General features: G+C 50.8%; 1 protein-coding gene across 3 annotated transcripts; it reads left to right on the top strand.

Moving 5' to 3' along the window:
- Window positions 1-1,017: 1,017 nt before the first annotated feature.
- On the top strand, window positions 1,018-18,622 carry ACSBG2 (acyl-CoA synthetase bubblegum family member 2). 3 transcript variants are annotated; one of them, XM_030466217.1, is made up of 15 exons: window positions 1,018-1,073; window positions 6,735-6,864; window positions 8,116-8,195; window positions 8,721-8,965; window positions 9,931-10,019; window positions 10,601-10,721; window positions 11,416-11,496; window positions 11,976-12,125; window positions 12,568-12,744; window positions 13,314-13,495; window positions 14,281-14,514; window positions 15,033-15,250; window positions 16,108-16,247; window positions 17,100-17,346; window positions 17,728-18,611. In XM_030466217.1, the coding sequence occupies exons 2-15, from the start codon at window positions 6,740-6,742 to the stop codon at window positions 17,841-17,843; spliced, it is 2,205 nt and encodes a 734-aa protein (XP_030322077.1). In that variant the 5' UTR covers window positions 1,018-1,073; window positions 6,735-6,739; the 3' UTR covers window positions 17,844-18,611. The 3 variants fall into 3 exon arrangements, with proteins under 3 accessions (XP_030322077.1, XP_030322075.1, XP_030322076.1); XM_030466215.1 differs by lacking the exon at window positions 1,018-1,073 and adding an exon at window positions 5,924-6,374 and having other exon boundaries at window positions 17,728-18,622; XM_030466216.1 differs by lacking the exon at window positions 1,018-1,073 and adding an exon at window positions 5,924-6,374 and having other exon boundaries at window positions 8,724-8,965; window positions 17,728-18,620.
- The last annotated feature ends 1,197 nt before the right edge of the window (window positions 18,623-19,819 follow it).

Here is a 19,819-nt window from a genome sequence, read left to right as displayed (position 1 = left end):
CAACACCCCCAGGGCCTTTTCCTCTGGGCACTTTCCAGCAGCTCTGCCCCAAACCTGAAGCATCTCTGGGGGTTGTTGCGACCCAAGTGCAGGCTCTGGCACTTCCTTGGCTTTGCTGACTCTCCTACAATTGGCCTCAGCCCCCACACATCCAGGCTCTCAGGTCTCTCACCAGAGCCTTTACACCTTGGGGCAGATCAACCCAACACCTGCAGACTGACTGAGGGTGCCCTCGATTAACAGAGACATTAAAGAGAGTTAAAAAGAGATAACTGCAACACCACCCCCCCCCCCCACGGGTGACCCCTTCTCCTCTCTCTTCCTTCTCTCCTGGGCAGGGCAGGGCAGGCCGGGGAGCAGCAGTGCCCTGCAGACAGAAACACCTCAGCCCTCACCTGCTGAACAGTTTCCGCAGCTCCCCGGTTTCGGGGTGCCTGCCAGGTGCCCCCCGCTCTGTTCCATCGCCTCAGGGGCACCGGCCCGGCCCCACCCGCTTCAGCCCGCGGGGCCGAGGGGCACTCAGTGGTCTGTGGTGCCCGGGTAGGGCTGAGGGAAGCCCAGGAGGGGCTGAGCGGAACCCGGGAGGGGCTGAGGGGAACCTGGGGGTCCGTGGTGCTCAGGAAGTGGGGAGGGGGTTGAGGGAAGCTCGAGGGGTCCGTGATGCCCGCGTGGGGCTGAGGGAAACGCGGGTTGGGGAGGGCTAAGGGGCGCTCGGGGTGCTCGGGAGGTGGGGAGGGAGTTGAGGGAAGCTCGAGGGGTCCGTGGTGCCCGGGTGGGGCTGAGGGGAACCCGGGTGGGGGACTCTGAGGGGTGCCCGGGGGTCGCGGTTTTCCCCTCAGTGCCTGAGACGGGGCGGGGGGGCGCTGCCCGTGGGTAACCCCGTAGGGGGGGTGGGCGTGGCCTCGCCGCCTTCCGACCGCCGCCTCCACCAATGGCGCGGCCGCGCGGGTGTCTCGAGCCCCGGCCCCGCCCCTCGCCTCCGCGCCGCGCGCCCTCTAAAGGCTCCCGCCCGGCGGCGCGCGCCAGCCGCTCCCGCGCCGCGTGGGGGGTGTCCGCGCGCCCCGGCTCCTGAGGTAACGGCGCGTGCGTGGCCCCGCCCCGCCTCCCCCGCGCGCAACTCTGGGCAGGGGGTGCGGGGGCTGAAGGGGCTCAGGGGGTGCGGGGGGCTCAGGGGGTGCTGGGGTTGCAGCCCCGCGGTCCCCGCTCCGTCCCTGCCCATCCCGTGTGCCCCTGAGGCGCTGCGTGTCCCGAGGGGGGTGCTGGGGTGGGTGTTGGACCCGCGTCGTAGCGTCTCCATCTCGGGGGGTTTCAGGGTTTTTCCTGCGGGATTCAACTTTCCCGCAGTTTTGGAGATGGCTCCTCCCGGTGTCCCAGTGAGGAGCGGGGCGGTCTGGCCCGCAGCGTCAGAGTACTCGGAGTTTGTGGTTAAATAAACCCAGGGTCTGCTTGTGTCAGGGGAGCTGCGTGGGGGGGGGCTGGGCGGGATCCTGTCCACTCCCCGTGGGCACCGGTACCGGCGGTGACCTGGGCATTCAGGGATGCTCTGGTACCGTGAGTTAGGAGTGGAGGTAAAGTCTTGGGTGGGAGAAGGTGGCAGAAGCATGGGTGGTGTGTCTCTAAAAACCTCTGCACGAGTGGGTTGCCCACCCGCAGGCAGGTGAGTGCTGATGGCATAGAGCAAATAGCAGGGTTGGAAAGAGAAACTTAGGCTCCTGGTGAGTCACAGCGCTGGGGAATTCACCTGAAGTATCTTGGGTGTCCTGCAGAAGCAATCTACGTAGAATTCAGAATAAGGAGTTGTGCAATGGGCTGCGTGGTGCTGAGTCCCACAGTGTCAGCTCATGGGGTGGGCAAGCCCTGGATCTGATGGTTGTTGAGCAGCTTTGTTCAGCCAGAGTTCAGCTCTGAAGAGCCTGTGGTGGGGACAGTATCTGCCTGAAGTTGTGCCATTCATTCAAGATGTTTGATGTGGTGTCATCCTTACAGTGAAGCTGTTTTTCCTCATGTTCTCTCTGCTCCTGCATCAGTTGGGCATCAGATAATTTCCCAGCACAGCCCTACCCCAATCCATGATCTCTGCCCAGGAGAAAACCCTGAGTGCTTCAAAAGATATTATCATAACATTTATATATATATACATAAAAAGGAATTTATCTAAAAGAGGAAGAGTGGCTTGCTCAACGTCTGTTTCCTCACTTAATAAATCTCTAAAGAAAATGAGCAGAAAAAAAATCCAAGTTTCACTTTTGGTGGGACTGTGGAAAGGCAGTGTGATCATGTGGCAAGCTGCTAAAGCTGAGCTGCACAGTGAAGATTGCACCAGATCAGAAAGAGTTTCATTACCAGTAAAAGGCTATGAAACCAGCAACAGGAAGCCAAGTGGGCTGTGCTGGAGAATGTTGAGCTGTCTGGTGAACACAGGCAATAATCTGAATTAGAACTGATAGTTCTGAAGCTCGGTGTGTGCTTCCAGTGCAGGTGTGTCCAGAGTCTGTTGTGAAAAACCTTCACTCCTGTCCCGTTGCCTGTCATGAGTTTGCAGGGAGCCCAAACTGCTTTTGTTTTGTCAGTGAAGCTCTGCAGTGGTTTTGATGAAATCATTCACCAGCTTCTGGTTCTTCTTAGGACACAGCTGCTCCCTCAAGATGCTTTGTATGTAAATGACTGGAGTTGTCACACAGGTTTTAATTAAAAGGCAGGGTCCTTTCAGCAGGTTTGTGTGGGGGTGTGTTCTTCGTGTTCCTGAAGCATCTTTGGTGCCTCCTCTGGAAGTGGTGTGGGTCAGGAGGGGGTTACTTGTGGTCCCCTTTCCCCCCAGGATGAATCCTGGCTCTGGGGTGTGCAGTGCAGCTGTGTGTGACAGCACAGGAGAAGGAGGGGGCTCACTGCAGGGCTTAGCACAGCCAGTCAGAGTCTGTATCTTATCGAAGTTTTGTTTCCAGCCTGGATTTGTAACATAAAAGGTGTGGCTGATGGGATTCCTGTGGCCTCAGGAGGTGGCTTGCACAGCCAGGCTGCACCTCAGCTTTCTGTTTCTTGGTACAGAAGTTCTGCTGCTCTCCAGGGCCATGTGGTGTGAACACTTAGGTTCTCCTTGACACATCCCACTGGATGTGATGGTGACAGTGATGTCCTGCTCCATCTCTCCCTGGGTTTTCAAGTCATTCAGCATCATGTCCTTCATCTTGGTGCCATTCCTGGTTTTGCCCACACGTGGGAACCAAGCACCCAGCAGCAGCAGACCTTGTTGTTGGGGTCTTGGTGAGGAGCAGATGCACAGCAGGGTGCAGGATGCAGTTGTGGTCTCTGCTGTGAAGCTTTTTTTTTTCTCTTGCCTGACTCAAGGTGAGGCCCAAACCCTCAGCCCACCATCCCAAAATGCTCACCTGGGAGATGTGGCTGCTGCTTTTCTTTGCCTGACACATTCCCAACCAGCCTCTGATGGGCTGTGCTGTGGGATGGATGGTGTGAGGACACCTCCCCCCTTTCCTTTTCCTCCCCCCTTTCCTTTTCCTCCCCCTTTCCTTTTCCTCCCCCCTTTCCTTTTCCTCCCCCCTTTCCTTTTCCTCCCCCCTTTCCTTTTCCTCCCCCCTTTCCTTTTCCTCCCCCCTTTCCTTTTCCTCCCCCCTTTCCTTTTCCTCCCCCCTTTCCTTTTCCTCCCCCCTTTCCTTTTCCTCCCCCCTTTCCTTTTCCTCCCCCCTTTCCTTTTCCTCCCCCCTTTCCTTTTCCTCCCCCCTTTCCTTTTCCTCCCCCCTTTCCTTTTCCTCCCCCCTTTCCTTTTCCTCCCCCCTTTCCTTTTCCTCCCCCTTTCCTTTTCCTCCCCCCTTTCCTTTTCCTCCCCCCTTTCCTTTTCCTCCCCCCTTTCCTTTTCCTCCCCCACTTTCTTGCTGCATTAAAGACCAGATGGTCAGAGAAAGGCAGTAATTAGTGCAGAGAGAAAAGCTTCCTTGGGGGATGCAGGGGACAACTCCTTGTTGTGGGGTGCTGGGGAGGAAGGTGGGGATGGCTCTGGGAAAGGGGGTCAGGCCTGATGGCAGCTTCCAGGGCACCTTCCTCCTTCCTCACCTTGTGTCTGGGGCTGTAGTGGTGGCCCCTCCAGCAGGTACTCTGCAGTTTGGGGTCTGGCACTGTGCTCTTCCAAAGGTGGGTTTGAGTTCCTCCAGGCTGGGGAGGGAAATGAACCCAAAGCTCTGGGTGGCTGCTCCTGCTCTGTGGAGGCAAAGCCCCTTCTCTCACAGCTGTAAAAAGCAAAACAAAACCAAACCACCAATTGCTCAGGTGTTTGAGCCTAGGACTGGGTGGGGGGGTGACACCTGTGAATTATCCCAGAGCTTCAGAGATGGGGGTTTTGGAGACATTTTCTCAGCTGGTTGTGAATTCAACTCTTTTTTTTTTTCCTGGGGTTGGGGATCGGAGGCTGTAGCTGAGCATGGGGTGAGCAGCCATGTGTCCTGGTGTGGGTGAGGAAGAAGAGGGAGGAAAGGAAAAGGGAAAAGGGAAGGGAAGGGAAAGGAAAGAGAAGGAAGGGGAAGGGAAGGGAAAGGAAAGAGAAGGAAGGGAAAGGGAAGGAGAGGAGAGAGAAGGAAAGGAAAGGAAAGGAAAGGAAAGGAAAGGAAAGGAAAGGAAAGGAAAGGAAAGGAAAGGAAAGGAAAGGAAAGGAAAGGAAAGGAAAGGAAAGGAAAGGAAAGGAAAGGAAAGGAAAGGAAAGGAAAGGAGGGCTGGGGGCAGCTCTGCCTGCGGGGCTGGGTGCGGGGCCGGGGAGCAGCTCGGCTGTGGCGGATTCATTCAAAGGGTTCTCTCTTTGCTTTCCCTGCCTCTGCCGTCATTCAGCCCCACGGTCTCCTCACGTCACCTGCTTCAAATTGCGTCTGTCTAAACGCAGCCCCAGAAACAGGATGCTAAAATCCACCTCTGAAAAGATCAAGTCCCTCAGGGGTCGGTACTGGGACCGGTGTTGTTCAATATCTTCATCAACGACTTGGATGAGGGTATAGAATGTACCCTCAGCAAGTTTGCTGATGACACTAAGCTGGGAGGAGTGGCTGACACACCGGAAGGCCGTGCTGCCATTCAGAGAGACTTAGACAGGCTAGAGAGTTGGGCAGAGAGAAACATGATGAAATTCAACAAGGGGAAGTGTAGAGTTTTGCATTTGGGGAAGAACAACAAGATGTCCCAGTATAGGTTGGGGGCTGACCTGCTGGAGAGCAGTGTAGGTGAAAGAGACCTGGGGGTCCTGGTAGACAAGAGGATGACCATGAGCCAGCAATGTGCCCTTGTGGCCAAGAAGGCCAATGGCATCCTGGGGTGCATTAGGAAGGGTGTGGTTAGTAGGTCAAGAGAGGTTCTCCTCCCCCTCTATTCTGCATTAGTGAGGCCGCACCTGGAGTATTGTGTCCAGTTCTGGGCCCCTCAGTTCAAGAAGGACAGGGAAGTGCTTGAAAGAGTCCAGCGCAGAGCTACGAAGATGATTAAGGGAGTGGAACATCTCCCTTATGAGGAAAGGCTGAGGGAGCTGGGTCTCTTTAGTTTGGAGAAAAGGAGACTGAGGGGTGACCTCATTAATGTTTTCAAATATGTAAGGAGCGAGTGTCAGGGAGATGGAGTTAGGCTTTTCTCAGTGATTACCAGTGATAGGACAAGGGGTAATGGGTGTAAATTGGAGCATAGGAGGTTCAAGTTGAATATTCGAAAAAATTTTTTTACTGTAAGAGTGACAGAGCCCTGGAACAGGCTGCCCAGGGAGGTTGTGGAGTCTCCTTCACTGGAGACATTCAAAACCCGCTTGGACACGTTCCTGCGCGATGTACTCTAGGTGGCCCTGCTCTGGCAGGGGGGGTTGGACTAGATGATCTTTCGAGGTCCCTTCCAACCCCTAGGATTCTATGATTCTATGATTCTATGATTCTATGATAAGGCTAATGAGATTCATTCCAAGCTGTTAGGAATTTCCCCAAAACGATTACAGCTCAAGGCGTGAGCATCAAAGGCTCCTGACGAATGTAAAACCTTAAATAGAACCCGCGTGGTGGCTTTCAGCCCTCCTGAAAATGACGAAAGTCCCCAGAGCCACGCAGGAGCCACCAACCACAATGCAAAAGCACCGATTTTCACCAGAACAGGTGAAATCTCCGGTGTGTCCCCCGAGAAGGACCCCAAAACCCCGGTGAGCCAGGCATGGAGCCAGAGCCTCCTTAAGAGGCGGTGGTGTGGGGTGAGGAGCTGCTTCCAATTGCGAGGCAGGCAGCACATGACATAAGATGCTTCGGATCAGCCTCCTGGGCGCTAGTTTAAAAATAAAAGCTGTTCCACCTCGTCCTCGGTGCCGGTCCGGAGTGGCTGCGGGAGGAGAGGCTGCACCAAGGAGATGCGGTGTAAGGCTGGACCCAGAAACTGCGGGGATGGGGTTGGGTCTGAGAGCCGAGCGGGGACTTTGGAAGGGCGAAGGGGGTGTAAGATTGAAATCGCTGGGCTCGGCGGTGCTCTGTCAAAGCTGTAGTTGTGATGAGCCTTTTCGGATGAGGGAATGGCCCTACCAGCTCCTGCTGATGGGGCTTTGGAAAGGAACCGAGCGGGAGGCAGAGAGCGCTGTGTCCTCGGTGAGAACTGAGAGCATTTCATGGAAATGCAGCAGTCTGGAGTCATGTCCCTTTTGGTGGGATAGCTACAGCAACGGCAGCTGGTTTTCCTGTAGTGTTTGGTTGTCTTTTAATCTTTAAAACCTGTTTTTACAGGGACGATGCTGTGTGAGTCAGATGCACGCATGGCTCTTGCAGAACCAGTCCCCACGGCTTGTTTTAATTCAGATCCTCAAGGGAACTGTGAGGTGTCACTGGATGATGTACTGCTCAGCTCTTCAGCTAGGTTTGTCTAATTTAAGATTGTATTTTCTGTGTGTATATATATATATATTGGATGCAGTTTGTATTTGATGATGTTTATTCAGATCAATTTTGGGGGGGATGAAATGTCAAACATTTGTTACTACCTTTGCAGTCTGAAAGCTGAATCTCCAATCTCAGCACCCAAAACAAGAGGAGCAGAATGAAATTTGCTGTCCATAGGTACCACGCAGAGGATGGAGCTTGGGGCAGTATGCATTAAATGTGCTATGCTGGTGTTCTAAGTAGGGTATTGCCCAGGGCAGGGGAGCAAGCAGCATCTCCCTGTAAGTTGTAGAGTGGGATGTCCTTGTAGGGAGCAGAGCAGAGGGACTGAAAGACTGAACCTTACAGGGCCTGGCTTCCACCTCGTGGTCTGAAGTGGGATATGTGACTTGATTATTCCTTATCCTCATCACTTATGGCTGTGAGAAGGTCTGTCCTGGAAAGAGTGGTTAGAAGAACACTGTTCTACAAACAGGCAGGTGGCATCTCAGCAGATCATGCAAGGCTGAAGGGGGTAAATTTTGATCTTTTCAAGTCCCTTCAAACCCAAACCATTCTATGAAGTTTCAGTTGGTGCTGCAGGGCAGGTTCCTGGTGAGGAGTGAGCAGGGAATGATCCTGTTTCCATTTCTGCAGAAACTCCTGGTGGGAGCTCAGTGCACTGACTATGTCAGGAATACCTAAGAGGAAGATTTCCTGTCAAAGGGATTTCCTGGAGATCTCAGTGGGATCTGCTGGCTGCAGGAAAGCTTGGTGGGTCAGTCCAGGGGACAGTGCTATAGGAGAGTGGCTGCTGGGACCTTGCCTCCATCAGACTCAGGTTAGCAGCAGGAGATAAGCACCAGATCTGTGTGCCCCTTCCTGCCCCACTCCTCCTCTCTGCTGCAGACTGCTCCAGACACCTGGAACAGAGCTCTGGTATGAAATCCTGGCTGGTTTCTGGATGCTGTGTTTATGGATCCTCCTGCAGCTCCTCTGAAGTGACAGCTACAATGAGGACAGCACACCTGCTAAAAGCAGTGCAGGCAAAGCCCACACACTCTCCAGGAGGGGCCCATTTTTGTTGCCATAACCATGCAGGCCAATGAAATTCATAGGCACTTGCATCAGGAGTCATTTTGTCACCCAAGGACTAATGTCATGAAGTGATGGAGCAAGTGTACCCAGGGGGTTCTTCAGCCAGCATGATAAAGCCTAAAACCCAGGGCCAATTGCTTTTGCCTTGCAGGACTGATGGGGTCAATGGCATTGGGAGAGTTGAAGACACTAAGGCAGGAGGATGTCAGACAGACATGCTTGGTTTCACAGGTGAGAGCAAAGAATTTTTAGTGACTGATGTGCATAAAATGATTGCTGAAATGAAAGACAGATTTATCTAACTCTGTAGCAATGGAATTAAAAACTCATATTATGGAATGGTCTGTCCAGAAGCCTACTGAACGTGGGACTTTAAAGCATGGGTATGCTTCACAGTAGGTCGTGCCACTTCTCTAGTAGGTAATAATGTGCTCCTCCAGACATCCTTAAAGAAAAAAAACCAGAAAAGCAACAATATGATTGTTGCACACAGCTGCCACCTTCCCAGTACAAGAGCTTTCAGGCAGAAAAGCAGGATGCAAACAAGAAAGGTTTAAGAAAATTTTGGAAGTGTTGTAGAGTCTTCATCTGTTAATCCTGGGTGTGGCAAACATGCCAATAATCCAAGGTCAAAAAAGGGGAGTGGGAGGGATTGTACCAGCATTTGCTTTCATGTGTTTGGTTTCTGTATTTATGTTTCTGTTAGGGCAGCAATCAGTTTCTAAATACAAGGTGCTGAACACTTTTCTTTCAAAGCAGCATCCTCACCTCCTGCCTCCAGGGTGTGGACAACACGGTGTGATGGAGAAGTCAGGCTGAGGATGGATGAACAGGGCATAGGCAGTGAGGCACCAAAAACTGTTCACCAACTGTTCCAGGAGGCTGCCAGCAAATATGGTGATTATTATGCCCTTGCATCCAAAAAGGGGGGGCAGTGGATAAAACTGACATATAAGATGTACTACAAGGAGTGCTGGAAAGCAGCAAAAAGCTTTCTGAAGGTAAGCTTGTGTTGGATTCCCCCTCAGGTTCAGTTTAACCTCTGAAGTGGCTGTAGTCAACTATATCTTAAACTTGCACATTCTTTGAGTGTAGGGGAGCCTTAGAGTTGACAGGGAAATACCTGACTGTGCCACAAGCAGCTTGGTAACTACTGCACTGGTTTGGTTTGAATTTCTTGCCAGTTGCTTCCACATTCAACTGAAAAACAACAAGTAGATAGGGAAACATTTAGAGCCAGGTGTTTGAGGTATGTAGCAAACCTGTCCCTCAGGAGGTGTGTGAATTTAAATCTTTCTTAGAAAGAACTTGAAGGGAGACTTATGAATCAGGTTTAAATGTCCAAACTGGCTGAGCCTTTTGGCTGGGTTTTCTGGGAGTTCAGACCCTCAGAGAGAGAAGCCAACATTTTGTATACTTACTGTTATCATTACCAAGGGTTTTTCTTGATTAGTTAAGGCCATTCTGGTTTTACTCCTATGGAGGGATCTTCCAGTTGATGTACTCCACTCTGGGAGAAAACCAGAGGATGACTGAAGGTGCTTTAAAGAATGGGACTTCACCAGCTGGAATTTCACAGCAAAGTGTCTCTGGCTGTTACTGGAGCTTATTGCTCATGTTGTTATTAATATCTGACACCTCTAACCTGAACTTAATTACTACTTGTCTCAGTAGTGGGAACTGGTCACTATCTGGAGGGCAGTTTTACACCATTAATATTGGAGAGCTGGAGTGCAGACCAAAGCAAATCCTTTTTTTTTTCCTGCCTACTGCCCAGCAGGACAGGTTCTGACATGAAACCTAACTGGTTCCCCGTTAGGTCTGGAAGTTTTTCAGCCTTCATTCCCATATAGAATAGCATGAACCTTCCCCTTGACATTGTGCTCACAGCAGAAAGGTGTAAATTAACTCCAAGCATTCTTCAAAGAGAAAACAAGGTTGCTGTAACCTCATCTCTTGTTTACAGCTGGGCCTGGAGCGTTTCCATGGAGTCTGCATCTTGGGATTTAACTCTGCAGAGTGGTTTATTGCTGACATTGGAGCTATCCTGGCAGGGTAAGAGTGAGCACTGTCTCTTGACATGCCTCTTGCTTTAGCATTCAGACAGCAGTATCAGTATCCATGTGAGAAGCAGGCTTTGATTAACAAAAACATGAAATAAACCATGAAAAACCAAAACCAAACCAACTGCTAATATTTGGATTTAATTAAGATAGCTAGAATATAAACTCTCTTGACTTCATTATGATTTAATGGGACAATTTAAAAAAAAAAATTATTTAGCCAGGTGCTTTTCTCAAAATCAGATAGAGCAGTAGGTTAATACAAAAGGCTGCTTGCTCACACTTGGATTAAAAACATGATGGGAAATGCCAGAGCCACTGGATTTTGATGGCTTCCTGCCACCTGAGGCATTTTGCTCCCTCGCACCCTTCTGACATTCCCCATGGGCCAGAAAAAAACCTTTGCTCTTGGAATTAAGCCCTATACTTTCTGCTGGTTTTTTTATGGGATATCCTTCCCAAAAAGTTTTTCCTTTGTTAAAGTTTGAAATGGCCTGGCTTTTGCCAGCCACTTTAATTCTGTGGTTTTCCTTTCTATTTTGGTTTAATTTTTTTCCCCCTTTCCTTTTGTAGTGGGTTTGCTGTTGGTATCTACACTACAAACTCTCCTGAGGCCTGTCATTATGTAGCAGACAACTGCAGTGCCAACATCGTGGTTGTGGAAAACCATAAACAGCTGCAGAAAATCTTAGAAGTAAATATATATTTTTAAATGGTTGGGGGCTACAGCTTCCCAGTGATAGATGGGAAAGGGAGGAGGAGGGGAATGCTGTGGGAGGGTGATGCCTGAGGGGAAATCCTGGATCTGCAAGCAGAGATGAACTCTTTGAGCTTTCTTACTGTGCTCCCTGCTCAAGCAAGGTGAGTTTTTGTAGTGAAATGAGGCAACCAGGTGCCACTAATTGCCAGGGAGTGAGCATGAGCTTGTGTCAAGCCCACCTGTGCCCAATTAGGGTGGGCCCCCACTGCACATGAGCAGGACCAGGGGGCCAATAAAAGGTACCACTCAAGCCTCACCCTAATCAGGCACAGGTGGGCTTAACACAAGCTCATGCTCACTCCCTGGCAATTAGTGGCACCTGGTTGCCTCATTTCACTACAAGTTGTCACTAGTGCTAAATCTCACCAGAGGTTAAGTGGGGCTTCCACCACTTCTCAAAGTCTTGAGCTTAAAGTATGAGAAACCAAAGCAAACAACTGAGCCTCCCCTGGCAACGTCCCAGTCCAAATGATTGCTGGGTCTAGTCAGGCTTCCCTTGCTCCTTCAGTAACACAGATGAGATTCTCTTGGCTTTACTGAAATGACAATTAGCTGTAGCACCTGCAGTAGTGGGTTGCTTAGGATGGGCAGGATTTGCTCCTTCTCACAAATCTCCTTTCTAACACAGGTACAGCACAAACTGCCTCATCTGAAAGCTATAATCCAGTATGGGGAAGAGCTCAAAGAGACAAGACCAAATCTGTACTCTGTAAGTACTGGGCATCTCTATGGCTTGTAAATCCTGGCTGTGGTTAGCTAATGTCTTGCAAGGAGCCACCACCACCACCCGTGGGACAGTCATGTGAGCTCCTGTTAGTTTTAGGGATTGCTTGCCTTGCTGAGGCAGTGGTTATCATCTGCTGTTGTTCAGACCTGGATAATCCGTGTTATAAGTCAGGGTAATTAGCACACTGACCTCCACAAGCCAGCCTTGGGTCCTGCAGTTGTCCCAGGGTTGCTACAAAGCCAGTAAGCTTCCTCAGGGGGGATCTGCCTCCTTTTCTACTTCTTGCCCAGCCTCTTGTGGCAGCCAGGAAACATTATGGGGCTGGCACTGCATATTTCCAGATTCTGACAGAGATCTGGACACAGGAAACAGTTTCCTTCTCTGCACGTGTAGCAAAGGGTTTAATTTCATGTGTGAGTGACAGCTTACAAAGTGATCCAGCACTTCTCCTTTCTGTGCAGTGGAGTCAGTTCATGGATCTTGGCAAAGACATTCCAGATGCTCAGCTCCAGGAAGTCATTGAGTCACAGAAGCCCAACCAGTGCTGCACACTCATCTACACCTCGGGGACAACTGGGCAGCCAAAGGGAGTCATGCTCAGCCATGACAATGTAAGTGTCTTGTTGTACAAAGGCCTTTTCTCTGCCCTCAGGTGGGTGCTGAGGGCTGGTAAAAATCAGCTGAAAAAGCTGATGTTAAGCTGGTGTAGAGCTGGGTGCTCAGGGAAGGGACCTCCAGGATCATCTGCTCCAGCCCTTCTCATATTATGTATCTGAGATGTCTCAGCACCCCATCGAGCTGAGACTTAAAACTTTCCACAGCAGAGGAGTCCACCCCTTCCCCTGGGAGACCATTCCAAGGTCTGACTGACCTCAGAGGGAACAATTTTCCTCTTGTGTCCAATCTGAATCTCCCCAGGAGCAACTTGTGCCCATTGCCCCTTGGCTTGTCCAGGGAACTCCTCATGAACAGGGAGTCTCCAACTTCTTTGTAGCCACCTTATAAGTACTGGCAGGTTGTGATCAGTTCGTTTTCTGTGTGTTCCTGTTCCAGCTGACATGGACAGCAGCAGCAGCTGGGAGTTTCATCAGGCTGACAGATGCTAAGGAGAAGCAGGAGCTGGTGGTCAGTTACCTGCCCCTCAGCCACATCGCTGCCCAGATGTCGGATATTTGGTCGGCGATGACGTTTGGTGTCCAGGTGTTCTTTGCTCAACCAGATGCCTTAAAGGTAAAAACCCTGCCTTTAGCTGGGCTGGGTGCTGTGAAACAGTCATGGCTGACTTATGGTTCTGTCAGCTGAGCTAACTCTGCCTATTTGCCCACTGACCAACTGCTCCTGTGAAGGGTTTGTTGCTTTGCTGGATGGAGACACCCTGACCTTTGCCTTTTGACTCTGTCTGTCTATCAAGCTGGGATGAGCTGACCAAGCACTTCCCAACCAGGAGCTTTTTGGTGTCTCACCTGACACCAGCTCTCCACCCCAACAGCTTTGGTTGTGCAATGGTTTTGTATTTGCTCTGTCCACATTGCAAAATTCCTTCCCCATTCAGTCTGGGTCCTGAGAAGGAAACATTTCTCTTGGCACTGAAAGCACTGATCCTCACTGATCCTCACTGTCTTCTCACGACTCCCCTGGCACTGGGATGCTCCTGGGCTTCCTTTGCTTGTGGCACTGCAGTTGAAAATGAGCAGTTCCTCAAAGCTGACAAAATTCCTCAAAATTCCTCCTAGTGAAGCTGACCTGAAGTCCGTAGGGAAGCACTTCTGAAAGCTGTGCTCAATTCTGCTTTTGCTCAGGGCACCTTGGGAGACACCCTGAGGGAAGTGAGGCCGACTGCTTTTTTGGGAGTTCCTCGTGTCTGGGAAAAAATGGAAGAAAAAATGAAATCCATTGGTGCAAAATCATCAACACTCAGAAGGAAAGTGGCATCGTGGGCCAAGGGAGTTGGGCTGCAGACAAACCTGAAGCGGATGAATGGGTAATTACAAACTTCAGGGATGTTCTGAATATCAGGAAAACTTTACTACCAGCTCAGGAATTACACCCCCTGTAACAGGCCAGACTCATAGACTGTAAAAGCCAAATGTCATGGTTGGATCAGAGGGTGAGCAGCAAGGACTGGGGGGGAAGTAAGTTGGTTTTTTGTTGTTTTTTTTTAAACTGGGTAAACTAAAATAGGAGGAGGATGCTCTTGTGAGACCCCACCTGGAGTACTGTGTCCAGTTCTGGAGTTCACAGCCTAAGGACATTGAGCTCCTTGAACATGTCCAGAGCAGAGCCACTAAAATATCAGAGGGCTGAGCACCTCCCTGGGAAGCTGAGGGATTGGGGTTGTTCAGCCTGGAGAAGAGGAGGCTCCCAGGTGAGCTCAGAGCAACCTTCCAATATCTGAAGGGGCAACAAGAAAGCTGGGGGAGGGCTTTGGACACGGGGGGATAGGGAGAGGACAAGGGAAATGGGTTAAAACTTGAAGAGGGGAGATTTAAGTTGGACATTAGGAAGAAATTCTTTGGTGTGAGGGTGCTGAGCCCCAGGTTGCCCAGAGAAGCTGTGGCTGCCCCATCCCTGGCAGTGTCTCAGCCCAGGTTGGATGGGGCTTGGAGCACCCTGGGCTGGTGGGAGGTGTCCCTGCCCATGGCAGGGGGTGGGAATGGATGAGCTTTAAGCTTTTTCCAACCCAAACCTTTGATGATTCGATGGTTCTAGGGAAGGAGGCAAAGTTCTGCTTGGTGCCTGAGCCCTTGTCCCTCTTCCCTCCCTCAGGTGCTCGGAAGTCCCGGTGGATTTCCGCCTGGCCAGGCACCTGGTGTACAGGAGGGTGCGCAGGGCCCTGGGGCTGGATCGCTGCACCAGGTGCTACACGGGGGCTGCTCCCATCACCAGGGAGACCCTGGAGTTTTTTTTAAGTCTGAACATTCCCGTGCTGGAGCTCTATGGCATGAGTGAGAGCTCGGGGCCTCACACAATCTCCCTACCTCAGGCGTTCAAGCTTACCAGGTAAATATCTGGCTGTGGGGAGGGCAACAACCAAGTTACTGAAATTTATCCTGGTCTGGATTCTCTGGGAACTGAGGAGGAAGCCAGGGGTTGGTGGGGAGAAGGGAGAATGAGTAACTCGGTTCACTTCAGTGACAAATGACTAAATGCAGCCAGGCTGTGCTGTTTGAATGCTGTGTTCAGTCCCTGTGGGTTCAGGCTGCAGAGCAAACACCACCATCAGCCAAAGTTTGCTGCCAAGGGCAATGATCTTCTAATGCAAAGCTCAAGTGTTTGAGAACAATGGGTGGAAAACCCCAGGTGTGTCAGCACTGAGCTCTCTGCTATAACAGATTCTTCTCTAGTTCCCCTTACATGAGTAGACAGTTTTAAGTTTATCAGTTGCTGTCTGAAGAAGGTGCAATCAAAAATATGTCCAAACACTTTAATTTGAGAGGGTGCTGCTGTCATCCCACTGCTGCTCAGTGACTGAATTACAAAATAAGAAGCCAGGGGGTTGGCTTTCTCTTTTCTTTAAGCTGTGGAAAGGAAATCACAGGCTGCAGGACGTTAATTCACAAGCCAGATGGAGATGGTGTTGGGGAGATCTGCTTCTCAGGAAGGCACATCTTCATGGGCTACCTCAACATGGAAGAGAAAACCAAAGAGGCAATTGATGAGGATGGATGGCTGCACTCAGGTGACCTTGGCAAGCACGACAAAGATGGGTTCCTCTACATCACTGGCAGGATTAAAGGTAAAGCATCCCCTCACTTCACTGCCCTGAGGTGACACTGAGCCTTACACTGCTTGCAGACCCTGACAGTTCTACGTTTTAACATGAATATCACCCTGCTCCTGAAGTTGTCAACGTGAATGTGGCTGCTGTGTGTCCTGCCACTGAGCATGTGACATGGGAGGAGAGGGGTGACCTCTGAAACCATGGTGTGTTTGCAGAGCAGGGAAGAAATCCCCTGATTGCAACAGCAGTAGGTAATGTTTTGGTGGCTTGTCCTGTGGTGCCAGACCTGTCCAGTTGCCTCCAGTTTCATGTCTTTGTTGGTCAAAACAGCTTAACACTGCTGGGAAAAGGGCAATGCAGTTCTTGGGACACCACTGTGACCAACCCCAAACTAATCCAGTGTCATGTGAGACTTCAGTGGCTGAGAAGAAATAAATGGCCATGCCAAGGGGCTGCTTTTAGGCTTCTGTAAAAGCCAGCCAAGAAAGGCAGGATCCACTCTGCTCTGCACCACACTGCTGAACTTCAAAATCTCTGCTTTGCCTCAGCACATCTTCTGTTTCAGTTCCTGAACAGCTTGGGTACCAGCTCACATGCCTTAGAGTCTGAGGTGACTGTGGCAGGGTTCTGGGGCACTCCTAGGCTGCACCCCATCCTCCCAACCCCCCTGGAGCTGTTGCAGAGCCCTTTGTGTGCACACCTCAGGCTTCTCTCCTCACCTGACAGGGGTCCTGGTTTGCTGCCTTCTCCAGATGCTGGGAGACAGACTTGTTGTTTGATCCCACAGACACAAAGGTGCCATGAAGCCATTTCAGGCAGTGAAGGAAGGGGGAGAAGCTTGAAGTTTTAATCAAGATTTGATTCTTTTCCAGAGCTGATCATCACTGCTGGAGGTGAGAACATTCCTCCTGTTCCAATTGAGGATGCTGTAAAAGATGCTGTTCCCATCATCAGCAATGCAATGTTGGTTGGAGACAAAGCAAAATTTCTTGCTATGCTCCTAACTCTAAAGGTAATGGGAAAGAGGGTGGGAATCCACTTGTGTGCCTGAATGACTTGGAAATAACTGTTGCACGTGTTAGAAGACCTTTCACTTGTCTTCTAGAGCCAGGAGGTGGTGTGGATTATGGCTTGTTGCAAGCAGTAGTTGTTACTGTTCCAAAAAATGAGCATTGCCACTTGACCATCAGGTCCTTGTGCTGTTCAGGGCAACTGTTGACTTCTGCACCACAGAGGGCAGAAAGAAACAGAAGACCTAGAAGTGAGAGTGGAAAAAAACCAAACAGTTCTGCTTCTCTGGCCAGTTTTCAGTGTCTCCTGGAGCAGTCAGGACAGTGAGGAGCTGGTGGTGCTTTCCTTTGAAGCCACTGGCTGTAAACTCAGCAGTGCTGCATCTGGGGGAGCTGTGCTGAGTTCTGTGCAGAGCCCCTGCAGGGTGGTGGATACTCAAGAGTGGTTATTGCTCAGTAGCCAGAGAGTGCAAACATCCTCACCTTTGGGCAGGAGAATCTGAACCAGGAGGGGGGTGGTGCTGCCCTTGTCTGGGGTGATGACTTCCACCATTCTGTCATGCTGGGGTGCCAAGAAGCCAAGTAGGGCTCAGAAAAAAAAGTCCAGAGAAAAGGGGTGACCTTAGGGTAGCACAGGAGGACTTTGGAAGAGGAGCTCTGTACCCAGCCTGCTCCTGGAGCACGTGGTGAGCTGGAGGGGTTCTGTCTGCACTTGGCCTCAGTGAGTTCTCTTTTGAAGCTGTGGTTCCTCTCATGAAAAAGGTCAATTAATGGGCAGGGGGGTGGGTGGGGTGGCTTCCCAGGGCTGTGAGAGGAGTTGAGTGTTTGGTTCCCTGACCTGAATTGTTTTGCAGTGCAAAGTAGACATGGAAACTGGTGAGCCAGGAGATGATCTCACTCCAGAAGCTGTTGAATACTGCCAGAAAGTGGGCAGCAAGGCTACGAAAGTCTCTGAAATCATCAGCAGCAAAGACAAGGCTGTCTACACTGCTATCCAGAAGGGAATTTCAGCAGTCAATGAGAGGGCTGTCTCCAATGCACAGAAAGTCCAGAAATGGGTTATCCTGGAGAAGGACTTTTCTCTCTTTGGTGGAGAGCTTGGTGAGTGGGGAGTGGGGTATTGGTGATCCCCCCCTCAGCCCTTCCTTGGGTTCTGAACAGATCCCAGTGCATGGAGCTGCAGCACCCCCAGCTCTTCCTTACTGTGGCTTTTCTGTGCCATAGTTTTGGGTAGGACAGGATGAATTCCCAGATCTGGGCAGTGCTTACCCTTGGTGCTGCATTGTCCCTTGCAGGGGGGTTGTGCTGGTTCCAGTCACAGGGGAAGGAAGGGGGGAGAGTTGATTAATCCTAAAGAGAAATTGAGAAGTCACCATTTGTTCTGCTCATGCATTCTGAATCCTCCTCTAGGCTTACTCCACTCCAGCCCCCATCCATGTCTCCAGGTCACTATTAGATCCTTTTGTTGTGTTTTTTCCCCAGGCCCAACCATGAAGCTGAAGAGGCCAGCAGTGGTGCACAAGTACAAAGACCAAATTGCTCAGTTCTACTCAGAGCTGGAGGCACCAACCCCACCAGCCAACTCCCTCCAGCAGTAGTGTGGCTGCTTGGCCTCATGGACTGAAGCAAACCCAGAGGTTGGTTCTGCTGCTGCTGCCTGGGCTCCCCAGGAGGGTTCCTGGGGAATAAATGAGGCTCTGGCATCACACAGCCCTTCCCCCCCCTTCCCTGCCCCTTTCCTGCTGCAGCGTGTGGAGTGTTTGTGCCCTGTGTGCTCTCCTGGCTGTGTTGCAATGCTGAGAGATTCCTAAATATCCCCTTCCTATTTTTTGTCTTTCCATTTTTATCAGGGCAATGTTTACCTTGGATCCATCTTCCACGTCACAGTTTAACCAAAGTTTTCTTTTCCTGAGCTGAATGTAAACCAATCAGGAACTGCAGTTTTCCTGCTGAGGAGGAAAAAAGGGCAGATTTCTTTTTATATTGTGTACATTTAATTACATGCTGCTGCCACCTGAGTTATTTTAAACCTCTTTACCCACAAATTGTGTCTTCTGTCAAAGATGATGGATGCTCTGTGACCACACGTGCTGCCTCAGCATGCATGTGGAACCTCATGTTTGTATGTGCAATATTTTGAGTCTCTTTTACCTTTTTGAGTTCGAATGAAGCCATAAATTGTATTGTTCAAGTAGTAGATGTGTTGCCTGTGTCCTGAAAAGTGTTTTCCACAAAGGGATTATTTTTAAGGATGTCTGGGAGCTCTGTCAGGGCTTTTCCAGTCCTTGTGGTGCTGGAAGGGCTGGGCTGAGGCTTTGGGCCAGCACCAGGGAGGAGATGGTGCTGGGACACAGGGTCCTGGTGCTTCTGAGGGTCTGATCAACCCAAGGCCCTTGAGCCCGGGGATCTTCTCCAGAGCTGTGGGCAAGCACCCATCCCTGGGAAACCTTGTGCATTTCTTCTTAGGGGTTTTTATTCCAGGCTGCCCGTGGGGAACAGTTGATCCCCCCCCACCAAATGAAGGATGGGCTGGAATCAGGGGTCTGAATCTTTGTGAGCCAGCCCTGCTCTGGGGGGTTCTGGGCAGTGTTTTCTGCAGCCAGAGAAGGAGCAGCAGGAGGTGGTGGGTGGCTGGCTGCAGAGAAAGGCATCTGCACCATGAAACCCTGCAGGGAGCATTATTAATAATTTAACAATTAATAACTGGGTGGAGGTCAGGGTGGCTCTGCCTCTCCAGCACTGCTCAGCACCAACCCCAGCAGCAGGACCTGGAACTGGGCACCTCGAGGCCAGGGGGGATGTGGGGTTGGAGAGGGTGGGCAAGGCAGCCCTGTAACCCCTGCTGAGCATTTGTCTTCTCACTGCCTGACCTGGAAATGCCTCAATAAACCCCAGTTTGTGTCTCAGTGCTTTGTGCTCAGGCTCAGCTCAGTGCTGGGGGCAGTGGGGAGAGCAGGGGGGATCCAAACCCCGCAGCATCCCGAGCTGGAGTCAGTCCCGGTTCTGAACCTCTGCAGAGCTCTGGGAGCCTCCGATGCCCCCTCCAGCCCAACCCCTGCTCTCCCCACCCCTTCCCGGCTCCTCAGGAACCCAAACACTGCAGCAGGGACACTTGAACCGAACCGACTGACACCTCCAAGGTGGTACCGGGCAGCAGAGCCTTTCCCCACCCCCCCTTTGCCCTGAGAGGAAATTTCCTCTTCATCAACACAGGCAAGTTGGGTGCTGGCCCTGGAGGAGCAAACCAAGAGACCAAACAAACACTGGGAAGTTTTGCTTTTCCATCTTGCTTTATTTCACTTTTTTTCTAGAAAATTCCTCCATAGTTCCACAAATTTTAACAAAAAAAGTTTAAAATTCAGGACAAACAATCCTGCAACGTATTACAAACATGATTTTTTATTTTTTTTTTTTAATTTTCTTTTTTTTTTAAATCTTGAAGTTAGTCTTGGGCCAGCTGAATTTCCTACAGCTGAGTGAAGAATTCATTCCCCAACAACAACAACAACTTTTTAAAATCCTCAAGTGACAAGGTATTTAATACCTCGGCTCTAGGCAGAAATACAATTTAAAA

Source organism: Calypte anna, chromosome 28 (assembly GCF_003957555.1).
Source record: "Calypte anna isolate BGI_N300 chromosome 28, bCalAnn1_v1.p, whole genome shotgun sequence".
Taxonomy (NCBI): Eukaryota; Metazoa; Chordata; class Aves; order Apodiformes; family Trochilidae; genus Calypte; species Calypte anna.
The sequence above is the reverse complement of the archived record's forward strand: the minus strand, read 5'-3'. Positions and strand labels throughout refer to the sequence as shown.

Bases quoted from the DNA above. Each gene is read 5' to 3' on its own strand.
- ACSBG2 (XM_030466215.1), top strand. The intron at 12,745-13,313 runs GTAAAAACCCTG...GCTTTTGCTCAG, and splicing joins CTCAACCAGATGCCTTAAAG to GGCACCTTGGGAGACACCCT. The intron at 13,496-14,280 runs GTAATTACAAAC...TCCCTCCCTCAG, and splicing joins AACCTGAAGCGGATGAATGG to GTGCTCGGAAGTCCCGGTGG.